The sequence below is a fragment of the Enoplosus armatus genome, chromosome 19 (assembly GCF_043641665.1).
Source record: "Enoplosus armatus isolate fEnoArm2 chromosome 19, fEnoArm2.hap1, whole genome shotgun sequence".
NCBI classification, from domain to species: domain Eukaryota; kingdom Metazoa; phylum Chordata; class Actinopteri; order Centrarchiformes; family Enoplosidae; genus Enoplosus; species Enoplosus armatus.
The window spans coordinates 12,208,412-12,234,802 of record NC_092198.1 but is presented as its reverse complement, the minus strand read 5'-3'; the positions used below and the strand labels follow the sequence as shown (position 1 = coordinate 12,234,802).

Genomic DNA, 26,391 nt, shown 5'->3' with positions numbered 1-26,391 from the left:
CTGGGAAAACTTAACAGTGTCATTTAGGCTGCTGACATGCTTTGTGAATGTGGTCTGTTGTGAAAATGAAGTAAATTACGGAGAGATGCAGCCTATCCCTAGCAATTTAGGTGATTTAGCTGTTTCGTTTCTCACTCTTCATTTTCCTGTTTTCTAATGTAACAGTGTCTTCACTTTATTCCAGGGGAAATGCAAAGAAAAAAAAATATCATCAGGGCTACTTGTTTTCCACTTGACCTGACATGTCCTGAAAATTGGGCTGTTTACTCAAGAAAGATGTTGAGCAGAGGAGAGAAAATGAAGTCTCTGTGCCAAATATTCAGGTTTTCTCCTCAGTGGGGGAGGTTTATAGTTGCTTGTGATCGTCTTTGTGAATTTCTTGTATAACTGACAATGTGCGTCAGCTGACAGTATCACATGGAAATAAGTATATTTAAATTGAAACTCCAAATTATTTGGTGATTTTCATTTTTTATCACTGGATTTGAAATTCACAATTTGGAAATGGCCTCTTGCAAATGTGTGCACTAAATAATTATTTCTACATTGAACTCTGGAACTCTTTTTGTTTTACATCAGCCATGAATGTTTGAAAACAATACCTACATTTATAGTTTATTAGTTTTCTCAGAAGTGTTTGAGCTCAGGAGTTTTTTTTTTTTTTTACGTTGACACTTGGTCTAAAGGTCTAAACGGATTCCTGGCTCTCTTCTATCTTTTTCGGCATAAATACTCTGCCCCTTTGCTTTGATTTGTTTATATGTAGTGTTCTATTTAATCCCTGACTTGCCCAGATAAAGTAATGATTAACTATGCCATATAATCTGATCTATATGTCATCCTTTCAATGAAATGACAAAGGGATTATGGTTTTCTGAAATTTCTCTCTATTACTTTGTAATGTTTATCAAAAAATAAAAATTAGGTTATGATTAAAATAACCACCAATCCCCTCGTTTGGGATTGATTGTGTAATTATTGGCCGTTGGAATGAAATCTGACCTCCTGCTCTGTTTGCTGTGTTATGGTGACCTGGCACTTAAACACACCATGTTTATCGATTTGGCTGCATCTTTAATTTGTTTATCCTTTTTTTAACCTTTCCACTGTTCCCATTGTGTCCAATGAGTCCAGCTAGATGTCTGAGAGTCAGAGAGATGAGAAAGGAAAGCAGTGAGGGAGAGAGAAAGCTCAGCCCGGTGTTGCACAGCAGATATGAGGATGATTCATGTGTAAGAGGTGAGTAGTGTATCTTGGTTTTTCTTTCTTTTTAGCCCCCGTTTTTAAAAAACATTGTCTTAATGTTTCTCATTTCCACAGTGATTTGATTTACTGCAGAGTCTCAGGTGTATTCAATAATCTGGCTGGAAATAGAACGCCATACGTCATGCTGTGTTGAGTGTCAGCTAAATGAAACAGCTTACTGCTAGTTAACAGTTTCTCTGGATACTAGCAGCAACCAATAAAAGCTTTTCAATGTAAGAAAATGTGGGAACAGGACATTTTATAGTGGTGAGTGAGAGAGAGGATAGGGAAGTTATTTGGGAATCACTATTTCTCTGTCCATCCTCGTCTTTCTCTATCCCACCAGCCTTCCCTTCCTCCTACACATTAGTAGAGGAAAAGAGAGAAAGGCTCTGCTGACGAAAAACCTTTAAGGAAGTTGGGAGGAGTCTTTTTGGATGTTTTTTGTTGAGCTTGGTGGGCGGAAGCTCAAGGAAGATAGGGCAAAGGGACTGGAAGAATAGTAGACCCGTCAAGTTGCATGACAGGCAGGAGAGACAGAGAGAGAGTGAGGAAAGAGTAAAAAGAGGGAGAGCACCATTCGTCTCCACTCCCCCTCCCAGCAAATGGGAGAGCAAGTCTAAATCATGTTGCTTATCAGTGCTGTTGTGCTGTGATGTTGCTCAGGCAGAGCCCGGTGCAGAGCAGGCAGCCTTGCGGACCAGTACTCGGACCCAGGATCAGCCCAGCCTTCTCAGAGCTGGAGAACCTCTCCCCGCAACGTCCCTCGCCTCCACTGCGTGCCTCCCTCAGTGACATGTACCCTGAGGAGAGCCGGGGGTCCGGAGGGGTAGCCACCGTGGACTTCCTGGAAGGGACGTACGACTATGCCGCCCCCACCCCTGCCCCGACTCCTCTTTACAGCCACTCCACCCCTGGCTACTACTCTGCACCTCTGGATGCCCACGGACCACCCTCAGATGGCAGCCTTCAGTCCCTGGGCAGTGGGCCTACCAGTCCTCTTGTGTTTGTGCCCTCCAGCCCCAGACTCAGCCCCTTTATGCACCCGCCCAGCCACCACTATCTGGAAACCACCTCAACACCCATCTACAGGTGAGGGAATACATTCTTTTCTTCATCAGGAGAGAAAAGAGGTGGAGAAAAGTGTCTGTTGTGTGCTTTGAAAAAAAGTTATTTTTATAGACTCTGTATCCACAGGTATGAATCACTGCTTTGGTTGTTTTGAAGTGAAGTTGGTGTATTTTTTTCCATTGCTTCTGAAATTAGTAATGTATCCTCATGGGAGGGTAAGTCAATTGTGAGAGGTGCCACCTCCAGTGCTTGAATCGGACTGTTTTGTTTGTGCTCTAGATTATTTAACTGATAGGAGCAGTGCAGTCGGAACATCAATAGACCCGTCAGATTTGTTTCTCCAGTATGGTTCTTTTGCCCTCTTCATCATGATTAGAATACAAAGTTAAAGAATCATATCTATGAAGAAATATGTCATTTTGTTTATATCTTTTATATATTTCCTAATTTTACTTTATTTTCTCTACTGACTTTGTGTTTGCTATTGAGTGGTCGTGCGAAGCTTAAATAGATTTAATATTTTTCACTCAGGTATTATAGCATTGGCATTCTACTCAGTCCTCACAATGCAGTTATAAACAAAACGTAATTATATAACCGCATTGTTTTTTTTAATCTCTTGCTTTATACAAAACATTGCCACTATCTCTATAGAAAGGATCAAGCTTTGCCCTGGTTTCTAATTCCAGAGATTAAGGACTTTGTCAAGGACCTTGAGAAAGGAACAATACGTAAGAACAACAGACGTGCACGTACAGATTGCTTCCTGGCTCAGGTGGAAAATGGCACTCTGGTTTTGTCTCTGTCAAATTAAAGTCTGTGTGGTAAATGTTAGAATTGATCTTTAATTAACATTTATGTGAGCAATTTTTGACAAAATGTCTGGCTATATTTTATGGCAAGAAAGCTATTGTTTATATTATTTAATCTGCATCACAATTTATTGTAATTTATAGTTATATGTTATGTGAAAATGCTTAATCATCGTGTGAATGAGAGTTAATTTACTGAGCTGAAATCCATGCCCTGTAACAGGTCCAGTGTCCCATCCAGTCAACAGCCGGTTTCCAGAGAGGACCAGTGTGCCACCAGTGACGAGTCATACAGTGTGGGGGAGTCGGGGGCTGGAGCCGGAGGGTTTGAGATGGCCAAAGAGATGCGTTTCTGTGCTGTGTGCAGTGACTATGCTTCTGGGTACCACTACGGGGTGTGGTCCTGTGAGGGCTGCAAGGCCTTCTTTAAGAGGAGTATCCAGGGTAGGTGATCTGTCTGCTTCATCCATCTTACCAATGGATGTAATTCTTGTGATTGTCTGTGAAAGATCATATCTTATTTTGTCTGAGTTTTGTGTTCAAATTTCATGTAAAAAATATCGAAAATGTCCTAAAACTCTAGACATGAACTACAGTTAGCTTTTTCTTGTATCTGTATGTAACCATATGAAAGAACATAACTGACAGTACAATAGTCGACTTTGTAAATACAGAAAGAAATGGAGCACTGTCAGTCAATAAGATGTTGTGTGTTTTAATCTGGCACATCTGGGAATCTAAAGAACATCCACAACAGAGAAAATAAAAGTTTAGATGGTGAAGGGTGATGATTTAGTGTGCCAGCTGTTTAGTGAACTGCCTGTTACCTCTACAGATAAATAAGCAGTCAAATACATGTCATAAATTGTGACTTTGTGAAATGGAGAGATGCAACATAGAGGGAGTAGAATTTTGTTGTTTGTTTTTACTGTTTTTACTATTTCCACTCACAAGTTTGAACCATTTTCGTTCGCGTCCCATGTCTTTCATACGACTTGGTGTACTGCTGCCTACCACACACATCTGCTGTCGGTTGCTTAGTCATATTTGTGATGTGATGCTTCAACGTATCTTGCAATGGAAGACCGGTCATAAAGAAACCAATAGTCTCCATGGCAATGACAAAGCCAAGATGCCATGTTTTAATTTTCTCCATCTCAGATCCATTTAAAATGGGAATAGTGTGTTCCTGTCTACTAAATAACCTAAATCTGAACTGAACCCTGGAGTGAGGGGTTTGAAGTAATAGATTTTCTTCCATTTCAGGTCACAATGACTATATGTGCCCAGCAACCAATCAGTGTACTATTGACAGGAATCGGAGGAAGAGCTGCCAGGCTTGCCGTCTTAGGAAGTGTTACGAAGTGGGCATGATGAAAGGAGGTGGGTAGAAACACCAGCAGACAGCATATTTTCCATCGTTTCTTTTTTGCAATTTGCCGTCTATTATTGAATTCAGTAGCATTATTATTGGTTTTCCTATTGTTTCTTTTTTGGTCATTTTTAATAAATTGTTTAATAAGCCTTCTATGATTTGTTTTTCTGTTTGCAAATTGAGCTTTTCTGTGTATTGTTTTTGTGTCAGCAAAATAAGCTCATCTGATTGCCCTTGCTCTTCTGAACAAATTAATTGCCATCAATCGTGGCTTGTTGCTGAGAAATATAAATATGAGAGTGCTGGTGGATGCAGATAAGGTTGAGACTAACTTTAACATGACCTTGAAGTGATTTCCTCTTAAGGAGTACAACTACTGATTAACACACACCCACATTTTGTTTTCATACTTCTTGAATCACACAGGCATCCATTTAATCTGCACTGCTGGATTTTGTGGTAGGAACAGGATATGAAGTTATTTGGGAGTTAGGAAAAAGGAAAATGAGTTTGTGTGTGATTGTGTGCATGTGTGTTAGTGGCTTTTAGTTAGTGTATCTGTTATTTTATAGTAAACCCCCTCTTTGTGCTTAAGGTGTGCGCAAGGACCGTGGGCGTGTTTTGCGGCGTGACAAACGGCGTACTGGCACCAGTGACCGAGACAAGGCCTCTAAGGACCCGGAGCACAGAACAGTGCCCCCTCAGGACAGGAGGAAACACAGCAGCAGCAGCAGCAGTGCTGGTGGTGGAGGAGGAAAATCACCGGTGACTGGCATGCCTCCTGACCAGGTGCTTATTCATATGGAGACAATGACATTTGTGTTTGAATAACCTTGATGTGGTGCAAATTGTTAACCAGGAGGAAATTTGGATCTGAAAGGAATATCAGGAATCATCCTCCGGGGACCATGAATATTCAAACCAAATTTCATGGCAATGAGGTTTGTGGGTGTCAAGATGTTTGCAGTCGCTTTAAATCAGTTTGAAGGACAGCAGCTTATATTTTTTCTGGTTAAATGGACTGACAGTGCAACTGTTTATCTGCTGCTTCCACAGGTGCTCCTCCTGCTCCAGGGTGCCGAGCCCCCAATGCTGTGCTCTCGTCAGAAGCTGAGCCGACCCTACACCGAGGTTACCATTATGACCCTGCTCACCAGCATGGCTGATAAGGAGCTGGTCCACATGATCGCCTGGGCCAAGAAGCTTCCAGGTACTGCTTAGAGTGGCAAGGTAGCCACAACACCAATAAATATTCTCAATTCTTTGTCAGCAGTACAAACCCTCTTAAATGACTATATAATGCAGTGTATGTTTCTTCAAGATATTCATATTCCCTTTCTGGTTACTAAAAACATAAAAAATGAATAAAGTTAATAAATGTCCTTCCTTCACAAACTGTCAGGAAGACTATTAAGATGATATGAATCCAAGTGAAATAAAAGCCTCATAGTGCAAACATTATTTTCTTAACGTCATCAGGTCTTTAGGTCAGAAGGGTAACTTCCAGTTTAATCAAATTCTTGCTGATAAGGAATTAGGCTTATGGAAATTGCAATAATATCCTAATGTTCAGTGGTTGTGGATGATCATTGACTGGAACCCCACAGATAGCTGTCCAAACAGTTGGCCTCAAGCTTATGCCTGTAGCTTTGGATATTCAAAAACACTGTAAGTACATAGGTGAGGGTCGGTGCAAAACATGTGAGTCAGGTTCTGCTGGAGCACCATGACATCTATCACATGCCTCGTCCAAATTAGGACATATTTTCGAAAAGCTTGGAAACATTCAAATGTACAGATGTACTGAGTGACGGTGGGTGTGACCACAGATTGTTTGACTGCTTATGCAACCGCAAGGTGATGGGAGACTTTTATAGTGGAAGCACACATAGACACACACACATAGACACACACACACACACAAATGCAGAGCCATTACAGTGATGGTAATTACAGTCATCACCTTTGAGAGGATTGTTTGGCCAATCTGCTGGCACCCCGTAGAGCCTAAATGTAGTATAGGACACATCACCCTTTTGCATGCAAGCACGCACACACACACAAGCTCTCTATGCGAGTAAATCCTGATTTTGAGGTATTACAACCTTGTGCGTCACTAAAAGCCCAAAGGCACACAGTTTTAATTGCAAGGGGTCCCAAACAGGGTACAGAGTGGGGGGACAATGGGAATGAATTGGCTGTAATTACATATGAATTGAGACAGCTGAGAGCCAGCGATAAGGCTTCTTATGAGGGCAGAGAGATTGCAGATGGTTTCATTTAAGTAGCCATTCCCTGCCAGAAAACAAGGGCATTCTTTATTCTTTATTTTTATGAGTGGGATGAAGGTGCACCGAAAACATTTAACTCTGGGACTGTTAATATTCCACACCATACTGTAGTTAACACCCACACATACTGTCCAGTGTTTATGAATATATTTGGAGAGTCCAGATGGCTTCTGGAGTGTTAAATCTACTTTATCTCGCTGTGGATCACCTTGGTCCTCGTTAATGTGCACTTTGTGTGTGTGTTTTTCTAGGTTTCCTGCAGCTGTCCCTCCATGACCAGGTGCAGCTGCTGGAAAGCTCGTGGCTGGAGGTGCTGATGATCGGGCTCATCTGGAGGTCCACCCACTGCCCCGGCAAACTCATCTTCGCACAGGACCTCATACTGGACAGGTAGCGAGAAAGACTTCTTTGTGACACGCACCTTTCTATACTTTTTCATCTCTCTGTCCCTGCTTTTCCTCCCTATTTCTCTATCTTCCTCTCACTCTCAAACAGATCTTAAGAGTGATACATCAGCATTGTAGATTTTCCATTTCACACCTTGCCAGCCATTGTGCCTTCCCAACACGCCCGTCATAGAGTGAAAGACTAATTACATGTTCCCCACCGAGAGGAGAGCAGCCTCTCTCTAACCTGAAATACCCCCTCATCATTACAGTGCTGAGCTGGCAACCAGGACAGAGATTTAATCAAAGCCTCAATGCAAGGAATGATGGAAAAGGAAGAACGACGGAGGGAGAGATGACGGGGAAGGATGCGGAGGAGAGCTAAATGACGAACAGAGAGGATGAGAAAATAGAGATGCAGGGAGACATGAGGCATGGCTGTTTTCTGCTTCGCAGGCACAGCCTGTTCCCTCCACTTTCCCCCCGTGTTCAAAGTAAACAAGCTCGCCAAACCACAGTATCTCCCTCAGAGAGAAAGAGAGATAGGTGGAGACAGAGAGAGGGATGAGGGAGACATGCAGACAGGCAGACAGAGCTTTTACCCTCTGATGTGCCTGATGGTCCCATTTGATTCAAAAGTGTATTAGAGAGTATTATCTCTAAAACCTGGTCCTCACCAATTGGATGTGATGACTAAAACGCTGTGGGTCAGGGTGGACAAATTCCCTTGGCTCTGTGCTGTCCAAGTTTATCTTGCACTCCAACCACTGGATATTATCCATCTTTCCATCACTTTTCAGCTGTGCCGACAAATGGAGCGTTGCAGTGATTCAGTCCATTAGTTGTTTATCTGGCTGCTCTTTGGATAGTTTCGTGGTCGCAGATGAAGTCCCTAACCCTTTTTTCCTCTGACGGTGTGCTGCAGCTCAGAACTTGGGCTCTGTTTTTGTCAAATGCACTCTGACTTTTATGTTGTATTGAAATCATATTTATTCATGCATGACTCACAGAATCTCAGAAGAAGACAAAGAGAATCTCTAATATCTAAACACAATTCCTCATTTCTCCCTCTGTTCTCCAGGAACGAAGGCGACTGTGTGGAAGGCATGGCTGAGATCTTCGACATGCTGCTGGCCACTGCTTCCCGCTTCCGCATGCTCAAACTCAAACCTGAGGAGTTTGTCTGCCTCAAAGCTATCATCTTGCTCAACTCTGGTGAGGCAACATGTGTGTTGACAGTTTCACCTTCTTGTGAAAAATTTTCAGGGTAACTACGAGTAAACTGAAGCCTGGAAACACTGACAGTGGACACGCAGAGACACTTCTCTAATGAAAACATAAGCTCTCTAGTTTAATTCTTTAATTCTACACAGTTTTGTTCATTTCCGTTTCTGTTCCCGAGAGTAAATATTGAACAGCGTCAAACTACACCCACAGAGGTGTAGCTCTGAACTATACTCAGGCTCATTAGGCGAACAGAGTGTTCTGGAAAGGCCTGCACCGTCAATATGGCTGATAACTGTTTCCATGACAACATGAGACAGCACAGAGGGCTGTGTTTGTCCCGGAGATTGAGGTATTCTATATGGGAAACTGAGTAGACTGAAGTACCATTGAGATGACACTACTGACACAGCTGCCAGAGCCGGATGAACTTTTGATTGCTGTGTGGGCAACACTGCATCTGCAATTAATGCTCTGCTCTCGTATGCACGAGTTAGTCAGGTCTCTTATCAAGAAAATGTAAAAAAATTGTTGTTTTTTGTTTTTAGCTTGAATCTGTAGCAGGTTGATTGAGTTTTATCTATACGAGGTGCATTACTCATTATGTTTTTCCTCCGTCAGGTGCTTTCTCGTTCTGCACCGGCACAATGGAGCCGCTCCACAACACCACAGCAGTGCAGAACATGCTGGACACCATCACAGATGCTCTCATACATCATATCAGCCAATCAGGATGCTCGGCTCAGCAGCAGTCGAGGCGGCAGGCCCAGCTGCTGCTCCTGCTCTCCCACATCAGACACATGAGGTGAAATTAAATTAGACAGGTCTCTTTTGTTTTTTACCATATTAAAAATCTTTTTCGATTTCATCATGTTCTGCAGAGAGTCGTGCTGAGCAATGCTTTAAAAGGGTTTGGGCTCTGTATAGAAAGATAATTGATTGACTATATTCAGGTAAGCTGGTTTTTAGCATGAATCACAAATAAAAGGCAGGCAGATGCTTTGTCTCATGTCCAGACTTTTGAAGTTATTTCAATTCACTGATAGCTGTAGATCAAGTATATCACAGTATATGAACCACAATAAAACAATGTATTGAGTTAAGTGTTTAACCAGCGCTTAAAGGATAAAGAACAAAACCAAGTATTGTCTGTGAATCCAGCGCCTGATAGCGATTATTCCTGTGTACCATAGACCTCCAGTGTGTCCAAAAACTGTTAAAAACACATCAATGAGCCACACTGTTACACTGGGTGACATCTCTCTTCATTACAATGATCATGGGCACTGCCATCTTATGTTGAGTCGATCCTGCATTATTCCGCTGCAGAGAGTAGTCCCCATCAAATGCACTACTTTCTCCTGTTAGAGTAATGTTTGTTAAAAACGATGGTGTTGAACTTGTTATAGGAGTCGTTTTTAAAAATGAAACCATACATCTGCAACCTGTTTTCAAAGATTTCCATCTTTAGGAGGAACAAATGGGCCCAGGGCTACAGACAAGGTAGGAAAGTCAGGAAGTATTGAGAGACAGACTTAACACATATTTGAGGATAGTAAAGAAATACATAAAAACACCAGCCTTATTAACTTTAAAGTGCTTCGCAAGATAATTCTCCAAAGAGAGTAGTAAATAACAACTTGAACAATAAATAAAGAAGAAAAAGCAACTGAAGGGCAAATTAAAACATGAATAAAACCATACTACAAGCTCGAGGTCAGTAGAAGTCAAAGTATGTTTTAACGCTAGGATTAAGGTTTTAACACTCATTCATGATTCATGACCTCGCTCTAATTCCTCTTCTCCCTTTTGTCTACTCTCCCCGCAGCAACAAAGGCATGGAGCATCTCTACAGCATGAAGTGCAAGAACAAAGTGCCTCTGTACGACCTGCTGCTGGAGATGCTGGACGCTCACCGCATCCACCGCCCAGACAAACCAGCTCAGTCCTGGTCACAGGCTGATGAAGATCCTCCCTTCACTACCAGTAACAACAACAACAGCAGCAGCAGCAGCAGTGGCGGCGGCGGCTCCTCTTCAGCTGGTTCTAGTTCAGGACCCCGAGTCAGCCATGAGAACCCGAGCAGAGCCCCCACAGGTCCAGGTGTCCTGCAGTACGGAGGGTCCCGCTCCTGCACCCACATCCTATGAGACGGAGCACAACAAGCGACATCTGAAGGTCAAGTCGTTTTTATGGATGATGTGTGTAGTACAGAATGAAAGGTAAAGGTTGTATTTGAATTCATTTCATGAGATAATTATTTATACATTAAGTGATTTTATAGTTGTAGCTGTTTAGGGAGAATGTTTCCTTTGCACTACTCAATTTCATTACAATATGAGCTTCAATGCAATCTTCTATGCTGCCTTTCATAATATCTGTGATTCTGAGTCTCTAACAGCTTTACAGTACAGCTTCTTATTTCCAGGTGTTAGCTCATATTGTGGCACTCTGTTAGCTACAGTGATTTGAAATGACGAGCAGCTAATTTTTGTCTGTATTCGCCTCGACCAAAGTGCACTTCCTCTTGGGTTTTAAGGGGCTATTGGGCATTATTTTTACTTTTACATATTAAGGATGACTACACGCTAAACTATGATAAAACTGGTTAAAATGAATATGTAATTTATTTTGTGTTTAAATTCCCAACATTGTTAAAGACTAAACATCAGGTATCATGTCTTTAGCGCGCACACAATTTTAACCTTGATATATTTGGGGGGAAAAAAACATTTCAGTTAAATGAACAGTGGCTGAGGATTTATCTGTTGAGTTTTGAATAGCTAAAAATTTCACAATCAAATCCTAGAGCACTGATTACATAACGAAGGAAGGCAAGCTTTATTGTTGGGTTACTTCACCCCATCCACAGCTTTTTGTGTATAGTAGGTCTGTTCTTTATGCTTACTTGCACCAAAGTTTTTTTTCTGATATATTTTGTTTTAAATATGTGTATGTGTGTGTCTGCAAGAGAAATCTGAGGCAACAAGCTACATAAGTGGCTCCAAGCTGATGCAGAGATTTTTTGTCTTGATGCAGTTGTTCAACATTTCAACCACGTCAAAGCTACAACCGGTTACTATTCATCCACTAATTCAGTGATAACATGTTGAGTTTGACTGGATTTACACACCTCTAAAAACCTAGTGTATGTGCACATATGTGATTGTTTCTGATTAAATAGTCTGAATTTGATCCGATTGGAAAGAAAGATATCTGATATGGATGTTTTCTTTATTAGCTGCTACACACTGCCAAGTACCAGTGTAATAGTGTGGTTTATAAAAAGAAAATAGTGAAAAATGTCCCCAAATGTTTCATATTTACATTATTTAATTGAATCAATGTAAATCAACAAAAATAATATAATATAAAATATAATAGGTCTATATAATTTAATAATAAAGATTATAAAACCTAGTTCTCTGTGAAGACACTGCTGCTAATTAAAGACACGTTCTCCTTGTTTGATGACATTGTGCACCATAGATTTGGAATATCTCAAATAATGGGACTGACGTCGGCCACTGTTCTGTGTGGTCGTGGTGATGCAGTGCGCTGTCAGTTTGAACACAAGCATTTAATATATTGAGTTAATGGCCAAAAGTTGAGTGATGTGTAGAGAATGCAGGGAATTCAAGTGTGATCAGAAAACTGGATTTGGCAGTATAAGTCCAGTCAAACCTGACCCGATTGTCATTTGTTTACTGTGCATAAAAATAAAAACATTAATTGGGAGAATATTGTTCATCACCGTGTTTCTTTTTATGTTTGTATACCAAAATCAAGTCAGAGAATACACAGAAGTAAATATTTCATGTTTTATTATTTGAAAAGAGTATTCTTCATGAAGTCGGCATTAGCAAACTGTACATACATAAATAACCATTTTCATATTTCATCATTTTTTGTTTTTACAGATTCTGTTTTAACAGCAGTGATTCTGATGTCTCATCACCCCAGAATAATTATCGCACTTAATACAAAGCTCACTATTTCACGTCGCAGCCGTCTACTAAAACACTACCAGTGATTGTTTGGCTTTCTTAAAAGGAGGGGACTTCCAAGTGCATGCTCAAACAGAAAGATAAAAAAATAACTGCCTGTATTAAAAGGCATTTCAACAATAATATACAAATCAGCTGAATTTTTAACAATTCTTTCATATTTGCCTCAGTTGATTAAATACTGAAATTAAAAATACAAGCCTTGGCTTTTGGGGGAAAGAAGTCGGCCATCTTGGCTGGACGGCTTCAGTGCGGTACCTTCGACAGTGCTCATGTCAGTGCTCTTGATTCAGAATTAACATCCTATGAAGACTTCATTTCCAAATGCAAGCAGGTTCTTCTGAAATATGTTATTAAGCTACATCTCATCCTTCAGAAAGTATGATCTATGTGCTGTTTCACTTGTTATGTCTGAGTAGTTCTTCAAATGTGTCTTTTGGAAACAAACTCGTCAAACTGCAAAGTCAACTGCACAATTTGTCAGGTACAATATCCCACACTCAAGGTGGTGCTTTAGCTTCATCAATACTAACAATCTATTAACTGATTGAACACTAAATAAATAATAGCAGCACTGGATATCATGGACAAAAAGCACGGTCGACTTTGGCTCCCAACATACAGTATATAAATAGTGCTTTGTTTTCATTGATTTCACAGGTTTCTTCAGAAACCTTAAAAATTAATATACACATTTAAGTTAAAACAACATGAAATATTTGGATTGGGGGAGGGGGGGGGGGGGGTCTCCAGATGAAGGTCCATTTATTCTGGAGTGCGGGCTTAAAGGGTTGAGGTGATTTCAGGAGGGTGGGTGTGCAATGTTAGTGAGAGAAGTCTTCATATCACCTCTGAATCGCTTCATCATGCATGAAGCTCCCCAGCAGGGGAAGAGTGTGTTGCTTTAGGGCACGGGGTGAAGAGGAAACATTCACAGGAGTCAGTGGAGTCCTTGGCAAAGCAGCAGGTAGATATTCAGCTGACTCTCATATGGGCGGAGGTCCGTTGGTGTAGCGCAGCATGGGATGGAAGGAGCGGGCGAAGTTGTTGGCGTGGTGGCAGCTGTAGTCCTCCTCGGTCATGGGCACCAGGCAGGCCAAGCCGATGAGGAGCAGGAGGAGCAGCTGGACGGGGAGCGCAGCCCTGAGGACCCGCAGCAGGAAGGACTGGCCCTTTGAGGAGGAGGAGGAGGACGAGGAGGAGGTCGACGAGGAGACGCCGTCCGGAAGGTCAGAATGGGAGGAAACGCAGCCAGCGGCGCCTGGTGATCTGCTCCGGCTGCGGGACGACACGGACACAAGTTAAACACAGCAGAGAACAGACCTGAGTTCACTAGTATTTGCAAATCACTGTTGTGTTAAAACCCCCTTTTTGTTAAAATTCAAGGTTTGTGTGCATGAGTGAAAAAAGCTACAACCTCAAGGGGTTAAGTAACTTTTGCAAGAACTCTAAACATTCTCTGGTTTCAGCTTCTAAAATATGAGAACTGCTCCTTTTTGTGTTTTATATAATTGTAAATGAAATATATCTTTGAGTTTGAAACGGTTGTTTGGACAAAAAAAGACATTTGAAACCATCACCCTGAGCATTGGAGAATTGTGATGGACATTTTTCACTATTTTCTGACTTTCTGACAATTAATTGAGGAAATAACCCTCAGATTAATCAATAAGGAAAGTCATTTGTAGTTGAAGTAAATGTGGCAATTCTGACATTTTAAGTAGGTTAAAACAAACGTGTTTGCAAATACTTTTTCACCTACTTCTGGCAAAAGGATGAATACTCAACAAACACTCAACAGGAAGGAAAGCAAAAATGCAGCAAATAGACCCAGATCAACCACCAACAGGTAGAGAGATCAGGAGAGTCACATAGGTGAACACAGAGACACACATGTACAGTAGACCTGCATATATATACACACACACACACACACACACACACACACACACACACACACACACACACACACACACACACACACACACACACAACAGGAACAACACACTTAAAAAAGAGAGAATAAACCACAAGCATTCGTAGATAGCCGGCTGTGTCTCTCTGGGGGGAAACGCTCTCGCTTTAGTGCCGAGTGTGTGAGAGTTCAATGTCACGTCTCATTCCAAACAGATGCAGGAGAAATGCCAAATGCTTCTCTGGAGGTTTCCACTCTTAGAGCCAAGACTCAAGGGGAGGAACGGCATGTTCTTACTGCGACGCATCCTCACGGAGGGCTGGAGGAGGGTCAGACACGCTGACATACTGACCCTCCTCCAGCCCTCCTTGATGCTACAATACAGCTGCTGTGAGCTCGCATGAGCATCATGTATGTTTTTGTATATGTTTTAAGGCCAGGCAACCCCCCCTCCTGCTTTGCTGGATTTCATTTTCCACAGCCCGTTAGCATGTGACAGAGAGTCCCTGCTTCTCATATAAAAGATGCCATCAGGGGAAAACAAAGACATAATTTCTCCTACAACACTCATGGCAAGACTAGTTTAGGCTGAGTCTTCACCAGGCCTGTGTGTTGTTGTTGGCATTTAATGAAAATCATAGAAAGTTAAATCAGAAATGACAGAGAGTCAGAGGTGGGTGAGTTAAGAGGTCTGGAAAGGAAACATAGGAAAGAAAGTGGGAGTTAAGGTAGAAGGAAAAACCGCAGGAGTTATTGCATCATATCCCGCTTTCAACTATGAAGAGCATGAAACGGGAAGGAAACGTGAGAAAGAAAAACAGCTAAAAGGAACTGAGGGGTCACTGGGATTCAGATAATGCCATCTAGTGGGCGAGGAGAGTGCTACAGTCACTCTGAGAAAGGAGAAGCAAAAAGTATGACCAGGCAATATTTCATGGTGCCATTCAAGAAGCAGCAGGGCAAAAAGAGAAGGAGTGAAAGAAAACATTTAAAGGAGAAAGGGAGCGGCCTGATGTAGGCGATTCCCGACTCGTTTAAGAGCTGGTAACGTGGTCTCTAGAATAAGGGGCGATCATGGAACGCAGGGTTAAAGCCTTAAAACCAATCAATTAAAGAGGCTAAATGGTCTAATCATCTCTTATCTTTTAAAATGAGTGAACCATGGCTGATTGTGATTCATTGATTTTCACATAGGTTGAATTAATTGAAATTAAATTTCTAGTCAGGCGTAGCTGTGGTTCCATCATCCTCCCGTGTCTCTAGAGTCCAGGAGAGAGGTACCTGTGGCGCGGGCCGCTCTCAGGGTGTCCTGGGTGGGCCTGACTACTTTTGCCCCGGGGCTGTACCACGTAATGAGCAGGGAGGGGTAAAAGAAAGAAAAGAATGTTTCAGTCAATGGCAAATAAAGACAAAGCCTCAGATGAGAGAAAAAACAAATAACATAAAGAGCCATAACATTGCTAGAGAAGGAATCATCAACAACCAAAGAGCAGCAACATAATCAATGACGGTGATTGACTTTCAGAACCAAGAAATCTGGCTTCTCAAGACTTAACTCCTGAAAAGTTAAAAGAAACTAACAAAATTAAATTTAACTGTTATTTACATCGTCATAAAACTGAAAAAATCTAATTTATTAATTTAAAAAACAAAAACAAAATAAGCTACGGACTAAGTCATTACAGAACAGCTTTATCATGTGAAACGAAAAGCCAGGTTTTCTTGTACATTTTTGGCAGATCAATATGGTGTGGGCAGCAAAAAACATCTCAAAACAGGGAGGGAGCAATTGAAAAGGGGAAAACATTTATATTAACAATAACAATAAAGGGTGGCAGAGTGGGAATATCTATGGGATGTCTACTTGGGAACATGAGGGGAGAAGCTAGTGTCTCTTATTGAGCACGGAGGCTAGCCCCCCCTACTGGACATTATGAGGGAGAACATTACCAATCGTTTGCGACTTTGGACGTTCACCTCTGACACAGGACCAGCTGATCCACAGATTTCTGATTTTCCAACAGGCAACGGTAAGCAGTCCTGAAAAATGAATCAAAACAACAGCAGTCGGAATAATATTTAGATCTAAATAAAGCTGCTACTGACGCAGAGGGAGAGTTTATTTCGTTCACTCTATGTTCAGCTGTTTTCTGACCTGTCGTGTGTCTGTGGCCTCCAGTCTCCTCTCTAAGCCCTCCAGGTCTGAGCTGACCTCCCTCAGGAGCAGCCTCAGCCTGTTCAGGATCACGTGCACCTTCTCCTGGGCCTCCAGACACTCGCTGCCCTGAGCCTGGATCTGCTCCGAGGCCTGCGGCTGCAGCAGCAGCAGAGTCTGAGCTTTAGTGTTGACCAGCAGCTGAGCTGACAGCTCCTGAAGAGACGACACCTTCTGCTGCGAGTCCAGCAGCTCACGCTTGATTTGCTGCGGGGAAAATAAAAGATACAGAGAAGTCAGCAGCGTGTTCAACATCCTGTTTTCCTGTGAAGTTAATAAAGTGTTAACATTTGTTATCTTTGGAGCAGAAGTTCTCAAACTGTCTTACAATGACCACCAAACTAATCGATATACAATAAGGACACAGACTCAGATTTGAATCATATGACTGTCTATATTCTAGGTGGAGGGGAAAAAACAGCTAAGTTATTGTTATCCTTCATTCAGAACTCTCAAGACCCCTTCGCTGCCCAAAGCCCACTTTACTAATGACTGAGATTTATTAATATTAAAAAGGAATAACAGTGGAGACCAAACACAAGTGATGCTGTACACAAACTTTGTATTAGAGAGACATACTGTCAGTGTTTTGTGATGAGCTCGTAATGTTTCACGATCCAGTTTGGGAGGGATGGGCACCACCTCGTTCCTCCTGCGGTCGATGTTCTCCAGCCACAGCAGCAGACCGTGGCTCATCTCGTGGAACTCCTGAAAGGAAAGATGACATTAGGTGTGTGTTTTAGTTTGTGAGATTGGACTGTTTCCACTGTGCTACTTATCTCTTCCTTCCCATTTGTTAATTCATTTTTTACAAGTGAGGATTCAATTTGATAGACCGAGTCCAAGTTTTTAATTTACTCCATTTAGTGTCATAAAGGAAACATGTAGATGGAAAAAAGAGATGATAGACTTTAATGCCTTGAGACATGGCATGTATTTTATTGAGATTTTTGTACTTTTAAAACTTGCTTTGTTGCAGAATTCTTATGATTCTATGTAAAGCATGCCTGACACAAGAAAGTTTGTTTTTATTACTATGTAACAAAAGTAGTAAACCAAATTGAGAATGCCTATTCTTTTACACCTTCCTGGAGTGTGTGTGTGTGTGTTTTTTAGTACCTGGCACTGCATCAGCGCCCTCTGTAGCTCTTCCCTCCAGTCCTCCAGCGAGGTACCGAGCCGATCCCAGCGTGTGTTCATCTCTTTCAGCCCGTCCCTCAACTCCCACGCCTCCTCAGAGTCGGGCTCTGACTGGAGGAAGTCTGCACTGCTCAGATTGATGGACAAGACCTCTGACTTGTGGGCATCCATTCCCCTCAGCAGCTCCTGAAGAGAAGAGTCAACAAGCTTCTACATGTGGAGCAAGAGATTATTTATAATGACACTGACCCATGGACCAGGCCAGACTGTGGGAAACTGAGAATACATGCCAACAGAGAAGGGTGCAGCAGGATTATGCTGAGGTAGTTGGGGGGTTAGAGGGGGTATATTAATAGAAGTGATATTTTGCCTCAGGCTGGACTAGGTATTCAGGCGTGAGCGTGTCTGTGTGTGTAAGGGTGAGTAGGAGGACAAAATTGTCAGCACCCTGCACGTGAAGTAGGACATTATAAACAAGGCCAGTGGGGTCGAATTACTACAGACAAACTGTACTTCATGTACAGCTCCTGAATGTATACTTTACAGGGACTGACACGGAAAGGAAAAGCATGTGCACAAGCAGAGGATGACAAAAACTGACTTGCGCAATTTCCAAATGCAAGAAAACCTCATCATCGGAAAAGGAGTTCATAACAACTTCCTAGAAAGCACATTATTCTGCTGCAAAGAGATTTTAGCCAACAAATTCATCTAAACTTTGTGAAAAATATATATTGTCAGACAAACTCTTGCTAAACTCTGATACAGCAACTGAAAGAAGACACACAGTAAACAAACCTTCAGTTTCTTGATTCTCTGCTGGATGGTGTGTATGTCGGTGCTGAGGTCGAGCCCTCGCAGCTGGCTGAGTTCGTCCTCAGACTGGCCCAACCAGGCCCTCATAGTCTGCAGATCTGAGATCAGCTGCTGCCACTGCTGCAGGTTCTGCTTTTGTCTGTGCTTCTCGCTCAGAGACTGAGCCTGGATCAGCTCCCAGCGCTCGATTACACCTGGAGGGAAATATTCGGATCAGTTGAACTCAGCTCGCACAGTATTTACAGGAGGAGGTGTAGCTGTCTGAAGATGGTGTGTGTGCGTTTGTGTATAACTGACCTTTTCCTTGAGTGTCTGTGCTTGTGGGGTTCGTGAGTCCCGGCATGTCATCCTCGTCTTCAGTCAGCTCCCCCTCTGCTCTCTTCACTGCGTCTATACTGCCTCGACACTCTCCCATCAGACGCATCTGGAGTTTAACATGAGTTTAAAATATACATTTTGCACATAAAAATGGCAAAACACAGCTACACGTGTACACACACGACAATCAAAAGATATAAATGAGAAAATATCTGGAAAACATTCTACAAAGTCCTGTGGGTGTGTTGCAGAAAGTGATTCAACATAATGATACTGAACACTTAAATATTAAGAATGATTACGATAATATGATACAGCTCCTACAATCTAGTTTCACCACACCAGTAATCAGTTTCATAAAACGAATTAGTCCCAATTAGTCTAAAGCTCATTTATTCCACACAAACCAAGACTACTTTCCTACTTGATTGTTTAAGCATAAATAATTGGATTTATTCTAATTAAGACCCTCGTTTGAATTCTCCAGACTAACTTCTTGCACTTTATCTAAATAGATAAAGCTAAAAGAGGAATATTTTACACTCAACGGACGACATCAAATGGTGAAACTCTTAATAGGGGGTTCTCAGTTTGCCCCCAAGAATGTGACAAATGGTGCGGCAAAATGGCTCGAAATGAAAGTTTATGCACTGATTTTTAAGTATAGGACTCACATAGCCCATGTATGTGGAGTCGATGTCGGGGCTGGACCGGTTGGCGGTGGCCTCTCTCTGCTGGAGGTGGTATCGTCCTGCATCCAGAGCCTGATCCAGCTGTCTGAGACTGGCCTCCAGCTGGCCTGGCTCACCTGCACAGAGGCCACAACAGGGTCAAGAAAACTAGGAGGGTAACGTTTTGGATTAGTTTTTTTGTTAGCATGCTGTTGGTGTTGACTGATGCTGTGGTGGCATGCATTAGTCTGAAATGCAAAATAACGGCAAGTCGTGGAAAAGGCGAACATAGAAGTCATGTTTTAAACATGTTAACAACAATATTAGCTGTGAAATAAATGACAAATAACAAACACACAAATAAAAATGCAATGGTTGAGATTAGCATTTAGTGATCTGGACCTCAGCATGCAGTGATGTCGTCTTTGCATTTTTAATATGCATAGATTTGTTTGGATGGTGGGACATGCAGACTGAATGATGCTTCCTTGTGTGGTAGTCAAATTCAGTTACAAAAAAGCGTGTTTTAGTCGTAGTTCAGGGCATGCTCTACTATCTCATGCTGTGGCACCACGGGGCTGCTGTTTCCTACCAGAGGACGATTTCAATGTGTTCTCAGTCAGTTTTATATAGGCCTCTGGGCTCTCTGGGATAACTACATCTGGGAAGAGAGACATACAACATACACTATTTATAATGTGGACATGATTAAATGTGATATTTGTGCTAATCTATAGTGATTTTATTAGCTGGCATTGTATTATGTCATATCTGGATGTTCACCTCAGAGCTCTTTGAATTTTGTTACTTTTCTTTTGTGTTTCTTTGGTTCTTATTTTCTGTGAAAGATTTTTTCATCAAGGCAGAGTGGTGTTTTCATTTATAACTGGCACCAGATCCCCATTTGAATACTTGTTGGTTGAGATGCCCCTCAATTGAAAAGATACAATATGTATGTCTTGTTTTCAAGACAGGTTCCATAGCAAAATGTTAACGCTTTACAATACTACTTCTACCTGATCAAATCTGTTCAACGTACATCTATATTTCGAAACCACACATCAATTACATTAATCTCAAAAATACACAAATTAATCAAATGACTGCTGCTGCCATATATCTAACAATACTTTTTTTTCAGCATTTGTACAGTACAAGTACTATTTTATGTGTCCTAACCCATTTTCTAATAACGACCTCGGACGTTTCCCGGAAAAAACAATGTAATCTGGTTCTACTTCTAGGGAAAAAATGTATTTCCTTGACAGAACTGCTCAGTTTAAACCCAATTTTAACTTATTCAGCCAATCATCCATCATACAGTCAAGTAGTAAAGTTGGACCGACCTGACAGCACCGTGGCAGCCGTCCTCAGATACTCATCCTCCTCCTCTTGCCCTCGGCTCCTTTCCCCGTGGCCTTGTCCTCCGGGGCTGTCCAGATCTCTGCTCAGGTCATAGTCGTGGTCCCACTCTAACGGGATGGAGTCAACGCTGGCCGGGGTGTCGCGTCCCGAGCGGTCTGCCCGGATGTGGGCGGTCGTACCAGAGGCTGGACGGCTGGACGGCCGAGGCAGAGAGGAGTCACCCCACTGCAACTCAGAGAGTTCGCCACCTTCCTCCATGTCCAGCTCTCTGTCCGAACCATCAAGCTCGTCATCGGCCAGCTGGGAGAGAAGGACAGAAAAATGTTAGCAGGCGGAAGGAAAGCAAGATGATAGGAGGGACAGAAGAATGCTAGTGAGAGAAAATGCAAAATAACACACAGAAATGAAAGAGTCAGACACTGTAAAAGTTATAGACTTTCAAAGTATGTGTAACTAAGAAGTGTGAGAGTGCAGCTTATGAGGTAGTGTGAGGTGAGTGTGTGCCCTGTACTGACTATTAACATGCACATTTACCATGAGTGTGTATTCTGTTCCTTACCAGCCGTCGGCGTGAAACTATGTTGGACACATGTTTTCACGATGTAACGGGTGGTGAAGGCGGACAGCTGCAGTGTAAATGTTGTACTGTGTTTACGGAGCACTTTGAGTTCACCGAGTCAACTGTCAAGTCTCTGCACACAGTTCACTTCTCTTTGCAGTGATACTCGGTCAGCAGTGAATATATCAAGGAGTAGCACACCTGCTAGTACTTCTGTTTGGGCTGTCAGTCATTTGCATAATAAATGTCCCGCATATGGAGTGAACACCACTTTTGCCCTTAAACTTAACTTTAACTTAAGTGAGTTTCAGCATTTATGCATGCTACCTGATGTGTGCCGTCTGTGCATCTTTACTCACAGGCAGTCGCGTGAGTTTCTTGTAGTATCTGTCGACTCGTCCGAAGACCTCCTGGCAGTATCTCTGCAGCTCCTCCAGCTCTTCCTCGATGACGGCTGCGTCCAGAGGTTCACTCTTCTCAATCAGAGCTTCGCCCTGTCTGAACACCAGCTCGATCTTCCCCGTGTTCAGATAGATCTCCTGCTGGAACGCCTGAGAAGCACACACACAGCAGAGGTCAGAGAAAAGGTGAACTGCATCAAACAATAATGCTAATTATCTAATAATATATTGATCATTTTGAGTATTTAATTAATAATGTACCCAATAAAATGTTTAAATCACAGAAGATTACCGTCACAGTTTAGCCAAGCTTGAAGTGAGGCTGCAAAATTATCAAAAAACTGAACGGTTTTAAAATGACTAAGAACCAATATTCAAACATTGTGTCTATCTGTGTTACCCTGAGCTGTTTTATCTTGGCCTGAACGTCACACTCAGAGAAGTGCTCTATGTTGGTCAGCTGGAGGTCCATCTCCGTCAGCCACACAAGTATGCTGTCTCGTGCTGTCTCGAACTCCTCTCTCTGGCTGATGAAGTGCTGAATGAACAGAGGGAGACATACAAACAACCTTTATTGTTTTTATGAATTTCATTTATGAAATCAGCTGTTATATTAGACCCAAATGACCAGAGTTGCATAACTAACTCTTACAAACCTCACTCACCGAGCCAACAATCTAAGACGATGTTACCTTGAGTCTGCGTAGGATGGCAGCCACCCTCTTCTGCAGGTTATCCCATCGCCTGTTCCCATCATGCACCATTTCCCGGAGTCGGCAGGAGGAGTCGGTGCGGTTCTCCCGGGCCAGACGGCGGTACTGTTTGTTGATGAGCTCCAGCTGCGTCAGGCACTCCTGCACCTGACGCTGGAAGGCCTGTGGCAAAAACACACACACACACAAACAAATTAAAGCTCTGAGTAGGACACACTTATTTGGAAACACACATGCAATGTCATATTTTTACGTTTTGTATGTGCATGCACAAAGAAGACAAATAATTACAGATAACCTGTGCAATTTGTAAACCTATTTTCTGTTCTGCAGTGAGAAAGAAAATGCAAAAAACGGCACACTAATTAATAAGTGGTCATTATATATTGAAGCTTAAAATCCTGAGTTTATCGGTTTAACTGCAACAAACTTTCCAATCAGGCACACACAGTGCAGATCCCAGTGGATCGAGCCAGACAGTCAGCTTGGAGGAATGTGCACGTGCTCAGTGATGGACTGCAGCAGCTGAGCAACATGACACTCTTTTCTCTTTTTTCTATGTTTCCTCTACCCTGCAGTGACAGTCTCTGTCTAGAAATGTATTTTTGCTCACATGGAGAAATGTCTGACAGAAAACATTAAAAACATCAAAGCATGCACATATGTAAACATCACATTTAAAACAAGACAAGCATTTGACTCTGTGTAGCTATGTATACTTGCACACATGGTGCAGCTGCAGCTGTCTTTTACTCCACATTCTGATAATAAAAGCGAAATAGACACACCTCAAACTTTTTAAGCTCTTCTTTAGCGACAGTATACAGGACTCCAGAGGAGTTAGGCAGAGCTGCTGTCCTTTCCGAGGTCTTCAGCCAATCCTCAAACCTGGAGTAATCATCCAGAAACTTCTGCCACAACCTCCATGTCTCCTCAATCCTGCACAGAAAAATCAGTCAGTAATGTCATGGCTACATTTTCTTAAATATAAACATATGATTGTATGATTAATTGTAGTATAATCAGCAGTATCATAATATCATAATGTACTGTAGAAGGCAATGGGATTTGGTTGGCATCATGTGCATCTGTATATATATTTATACATCTAACGTACTGGATGGGCCATTCATGACACAGTTGGTCAAATCTTTGATATGAACATCTCAACTATGTATGATTAAATGTAACTTAGCAACTTTGACAACTCTTTAAAACACACAAAAATATCACTGGCTAACAATGTTTGAATCTTATCACCAGTGCATGCATATGAATGCAGCATGTCAGACTTTATCAATTTAATTTAATTAATTTATCCAAGAAGCACTGACTTGAGCCTCCTCTCCATGGACATGGCACAGATGTTCCTCCAGCGTCTGTCCAGCCCTCTGGTGGCCTGCTGGATGGAGTCACACTCCGTCTCTGTGGAGCAGGCGTCACAGTCGTGCAGCAGGACTTCACACAGGTTCAACACGGACGCCACACCTGTGCTGTGTTTCTCTATGTCCCTCTGCAGCTCCTACAAATAATTCAGAATAATAACTTGAATTTTTGCAGCATGTGTGGCGCTGCCCCTCCTTCCTGCCTTTGCTCCCCATGTGTTTGTCTTTATGTTTTTAAAGCAAGCTCCTTTTATGCCATACATTAATTCAGCAAATGCCTCCCAATAGTGAACTTAAGGAGCACAGTCAGCCTGCTAAACTACAGTAAATGCATGCGTTAGCTAACTCTGCAGCTCTGGAGAGGGACGAGGTCAGTGGGGTCTCAGAATCCAGTCCACATTTAGAGCGGCATCTTGGCAGCAGGATGGATACTGATACTGACTGTAGGCCAGCTCTAAACAAACAGCCAGAGATGTGTGCATGAGTCATGCTGTGATTCCCTCATGTGGTTCAGTGCCACTAATTTTCCACCAACTAAGTTTGAGTCATATTTTTCTGCTTTTATTTAGTATTTACAGAAAAGTACATACTCACAAAGTACATGTGTGCTTGTTTGTGTGTATAAATATGCTTGTCTGTCTGAGTGTGCATATGTCTTGTAGTATGTGTGCAGGATGTTATCACCACTTATTAATCGAACGCTGCTAACTCTTAAACAAGGAACATGCTGGTTAATTTTGCATTCCTCAAAGGCCTGTAGACACATCAGTATTCTGCTTCACAGACTGTTGCTGCGTGCGGTCCAACTTGCCTGCTGCTGGTTGAGTTTCCTCTGAATCTCCTGGTCGTCACAGGTATCGTAGACGATGGGCCTGGACAACTCCGTCTCGATGTGAGCCAGCCATGAACGCAGGCTGCTCATGTTTTTATCTAACTGCTGCACCGCCACCAGGGTCTCCCTCAACTTCTTCACCCTGGTAGAAAAACAGAGTCAGAGAGGGAGTCAGAGTCAATGCATGGAACAAACTGTAAACACTAAGGCAGGCAGCGTGGTAAGACAAACCATAAAACACACTGTAAATATAACTGGTAAGTCACTTCATTAAATGATCAAATAAAGGCACATTAGAGGATCAGATATGAAACATTTTCAGCAAGGTCTTTGATTTTCTTAGAAATATTGTTTATTTCTATTCATTTATACAGAGTTGTACTCAACATAAACAACCAAAACTAATGGAGAACAGGGAAGATACTGTAATTTACCAGAGAAACATATTGAACACTTCTTTGGATCTGGTTGTGTATTTGAAGTGAGAATGAAAAAACAAGTCCTGAATCCCACAGAATGCACTCTTTGGTAGCATCTACACAACAAAGAGTTACTGGGTGCGCCATGTTCAGCTAAACAAAGCAGAGGAGTAATATGAGTGTGAGGAGTATTGTTTCACATCTGTGCAGACATTTTTTTTTGGGAAGTGATGAATTCTTACATGACCCTACACAACTGGGAACTGCTTTGGATCTGCAAACGCCTGACATTTTCCTCACCACTGCAATCAAAGACATGTGAAACAAAAGATGTTTAAACTAGCCAACATACAACAGGTTTGTCCGGCCAACTTAACATTCAACACCCTGCAGAGCAATGCAACTCTCCCTGTCTCACCAAACAAACTTCATTAAGAATGAAGGCTGAAAGAATGAAGAATATTACATAAACAAACCAAAGACAATAATCTGATAACAATGGACACATTTAGTAGGTCTACTCTACTATCACTTGTCATCCTGCAGCTCTAATGTCCTGTGGCATGAAATTCCTAAATCTGCTTTTAGTCATCTCACAGTGCAACATAGTGTAGGATACAGAAGTTTGACTGTTTACATTATAGGGCAATATATTGCATAGCCTCACACATAATCCAATGCACTCACCAGGCCTTGGTCAATACAAACGGTACATAATTAAAACATGTAAGCATTTGTTTTAACTAGTTGTTATACAAGGTTGCACAGCTTCACTGCATGAGGTCAGGTTCATTTCGATGTCAATCAAACAATGACGCTACACTCACACTAACAGAGACAGGAACACTCCTGCTATTGTCTAAACTGTCTGCAACTTATTGTACTGTCCTGTTAGCTGGCAACCCAGACTGGTTAAAACAACACCTGAGAAATTATGTTTACACACTTGTTAAACCAGATCTGCACTGAACCACGAAGCTAAAACAAAATAAAGAAGAGCCCTCTAAAATTCTATATAGAGCAGAAACGTATTTAATACATTCTTATCTTGACTTTGTAGCGCTCCACATGAATAATCATAGAAAAGATTAGAAATGTGTGCTATTCACAGTATGTGTTAAAAACAAAATGTAACATAATCTATCTAGCGTGCATGAGCTTTGTGTGAGGAAATCGCATGAGGCCGACTGACTCTTTTTCCAGTTTGGAGATTGTTCTTAAAAAACAGCTT

The 26,391-nt window shown here is 42.0% G+C and overlaps 2 protein-coding genes across 2 annotated transcripts in view; one reads left to right on the top strand and one right to left on the bottom strand.

Annotated features, from left to right (window-relative positions):
• Positions 1-1,228: 1,228 nt before the first annotated feature.
• esr1 (estrogen receptor 1) lies at positions 1,229-10,554 on the top strand. The gene is made up of 10 exons (XM_070925534.1): positions 1,229-1,239; positions 1,912-2,337; positions 3,352-3,572; positions 4,395-4,511; positions 5,099-5,292; positions 5,560-5,713; positions 7,046-7,184; positions 8,262-8,395; positions 9,026-9,209; positions 10,233-10,554. Exons 1-10 carry the CDS (start codon positions 1,229-1,231, stop codon positions 10,552-10,554), a joined length of 1,902 nt encoding a protein of 633 aa, XP_070781635.1.
• A 2,595-nt stretch (positions 10,555-13,149) lies between these two features.
• The window catches only part of syne1a (spectrin repeat containing, nuclear envelope 1a), a 121,028-nt gene continuing 107,786 nt past the window's right edge, over positions 13,150-26,391 (bottom strand). The window contains exons 128-144 of the mRNA XM_070926329.1: positions 24,721-24,883; positions 23,859-24,046; positions 23,313-23,463; positions 22,504-22,686; positions 22,212-22,349; positions 21,770-21,961; positions 20,833-21,151; positions 19,490-19,623; positions 18,795-18,921; positions 18,480-18,691; positions 17,661-17,867; positions 17,121-17,249; positions 16,677-16,748; positions 16,482-16,622; positions 16,277-16,366; positions 15,608-15,666; positions 13,150-13,689 (exon numbers count right to left, since the gene is read on the bottom strand). Coding sequence (XP_070782430.1) covers positions 13,398-13,689; positions 15,608-15,666; positions 16,277-16,366; positions 16,482-16,622; positions 16,677-16,748; positions 17,121-17,249; positions 17,661-17,867; positions 18,480-18,691; positions 18,795-18,921; positions 19,490-19,623; positions 20,833-21,151; positions 21,770-21,961; positions 22,212-22,349; positions 22,504-22,686; positions 23,313-23,463; positions 23,859-24,046; positions 24,721-24,883 — 2,797 coding nt within the window. The 3' untranslated portion in view covers positions 13,150-13,397. The remainder of the gene's footprint in view (positions 13,690-15,607; positions 15,667-16,276; positions 16,367-16,481; positions 16,623-16,676; positions 16,749-17,120; positions 17,250-17,660; positions 17,868-18,479; positions 18,692-18,794; positions 18,922-19,489; positions 19,624-20,832; positions 21,152-21,769; positions 21,962-22,211; positions 22,350-22,503; positions 22,687-23,312; positions 23,464-23,858; positions 24,047-24,720; positions 24,884-26,391) is intronic.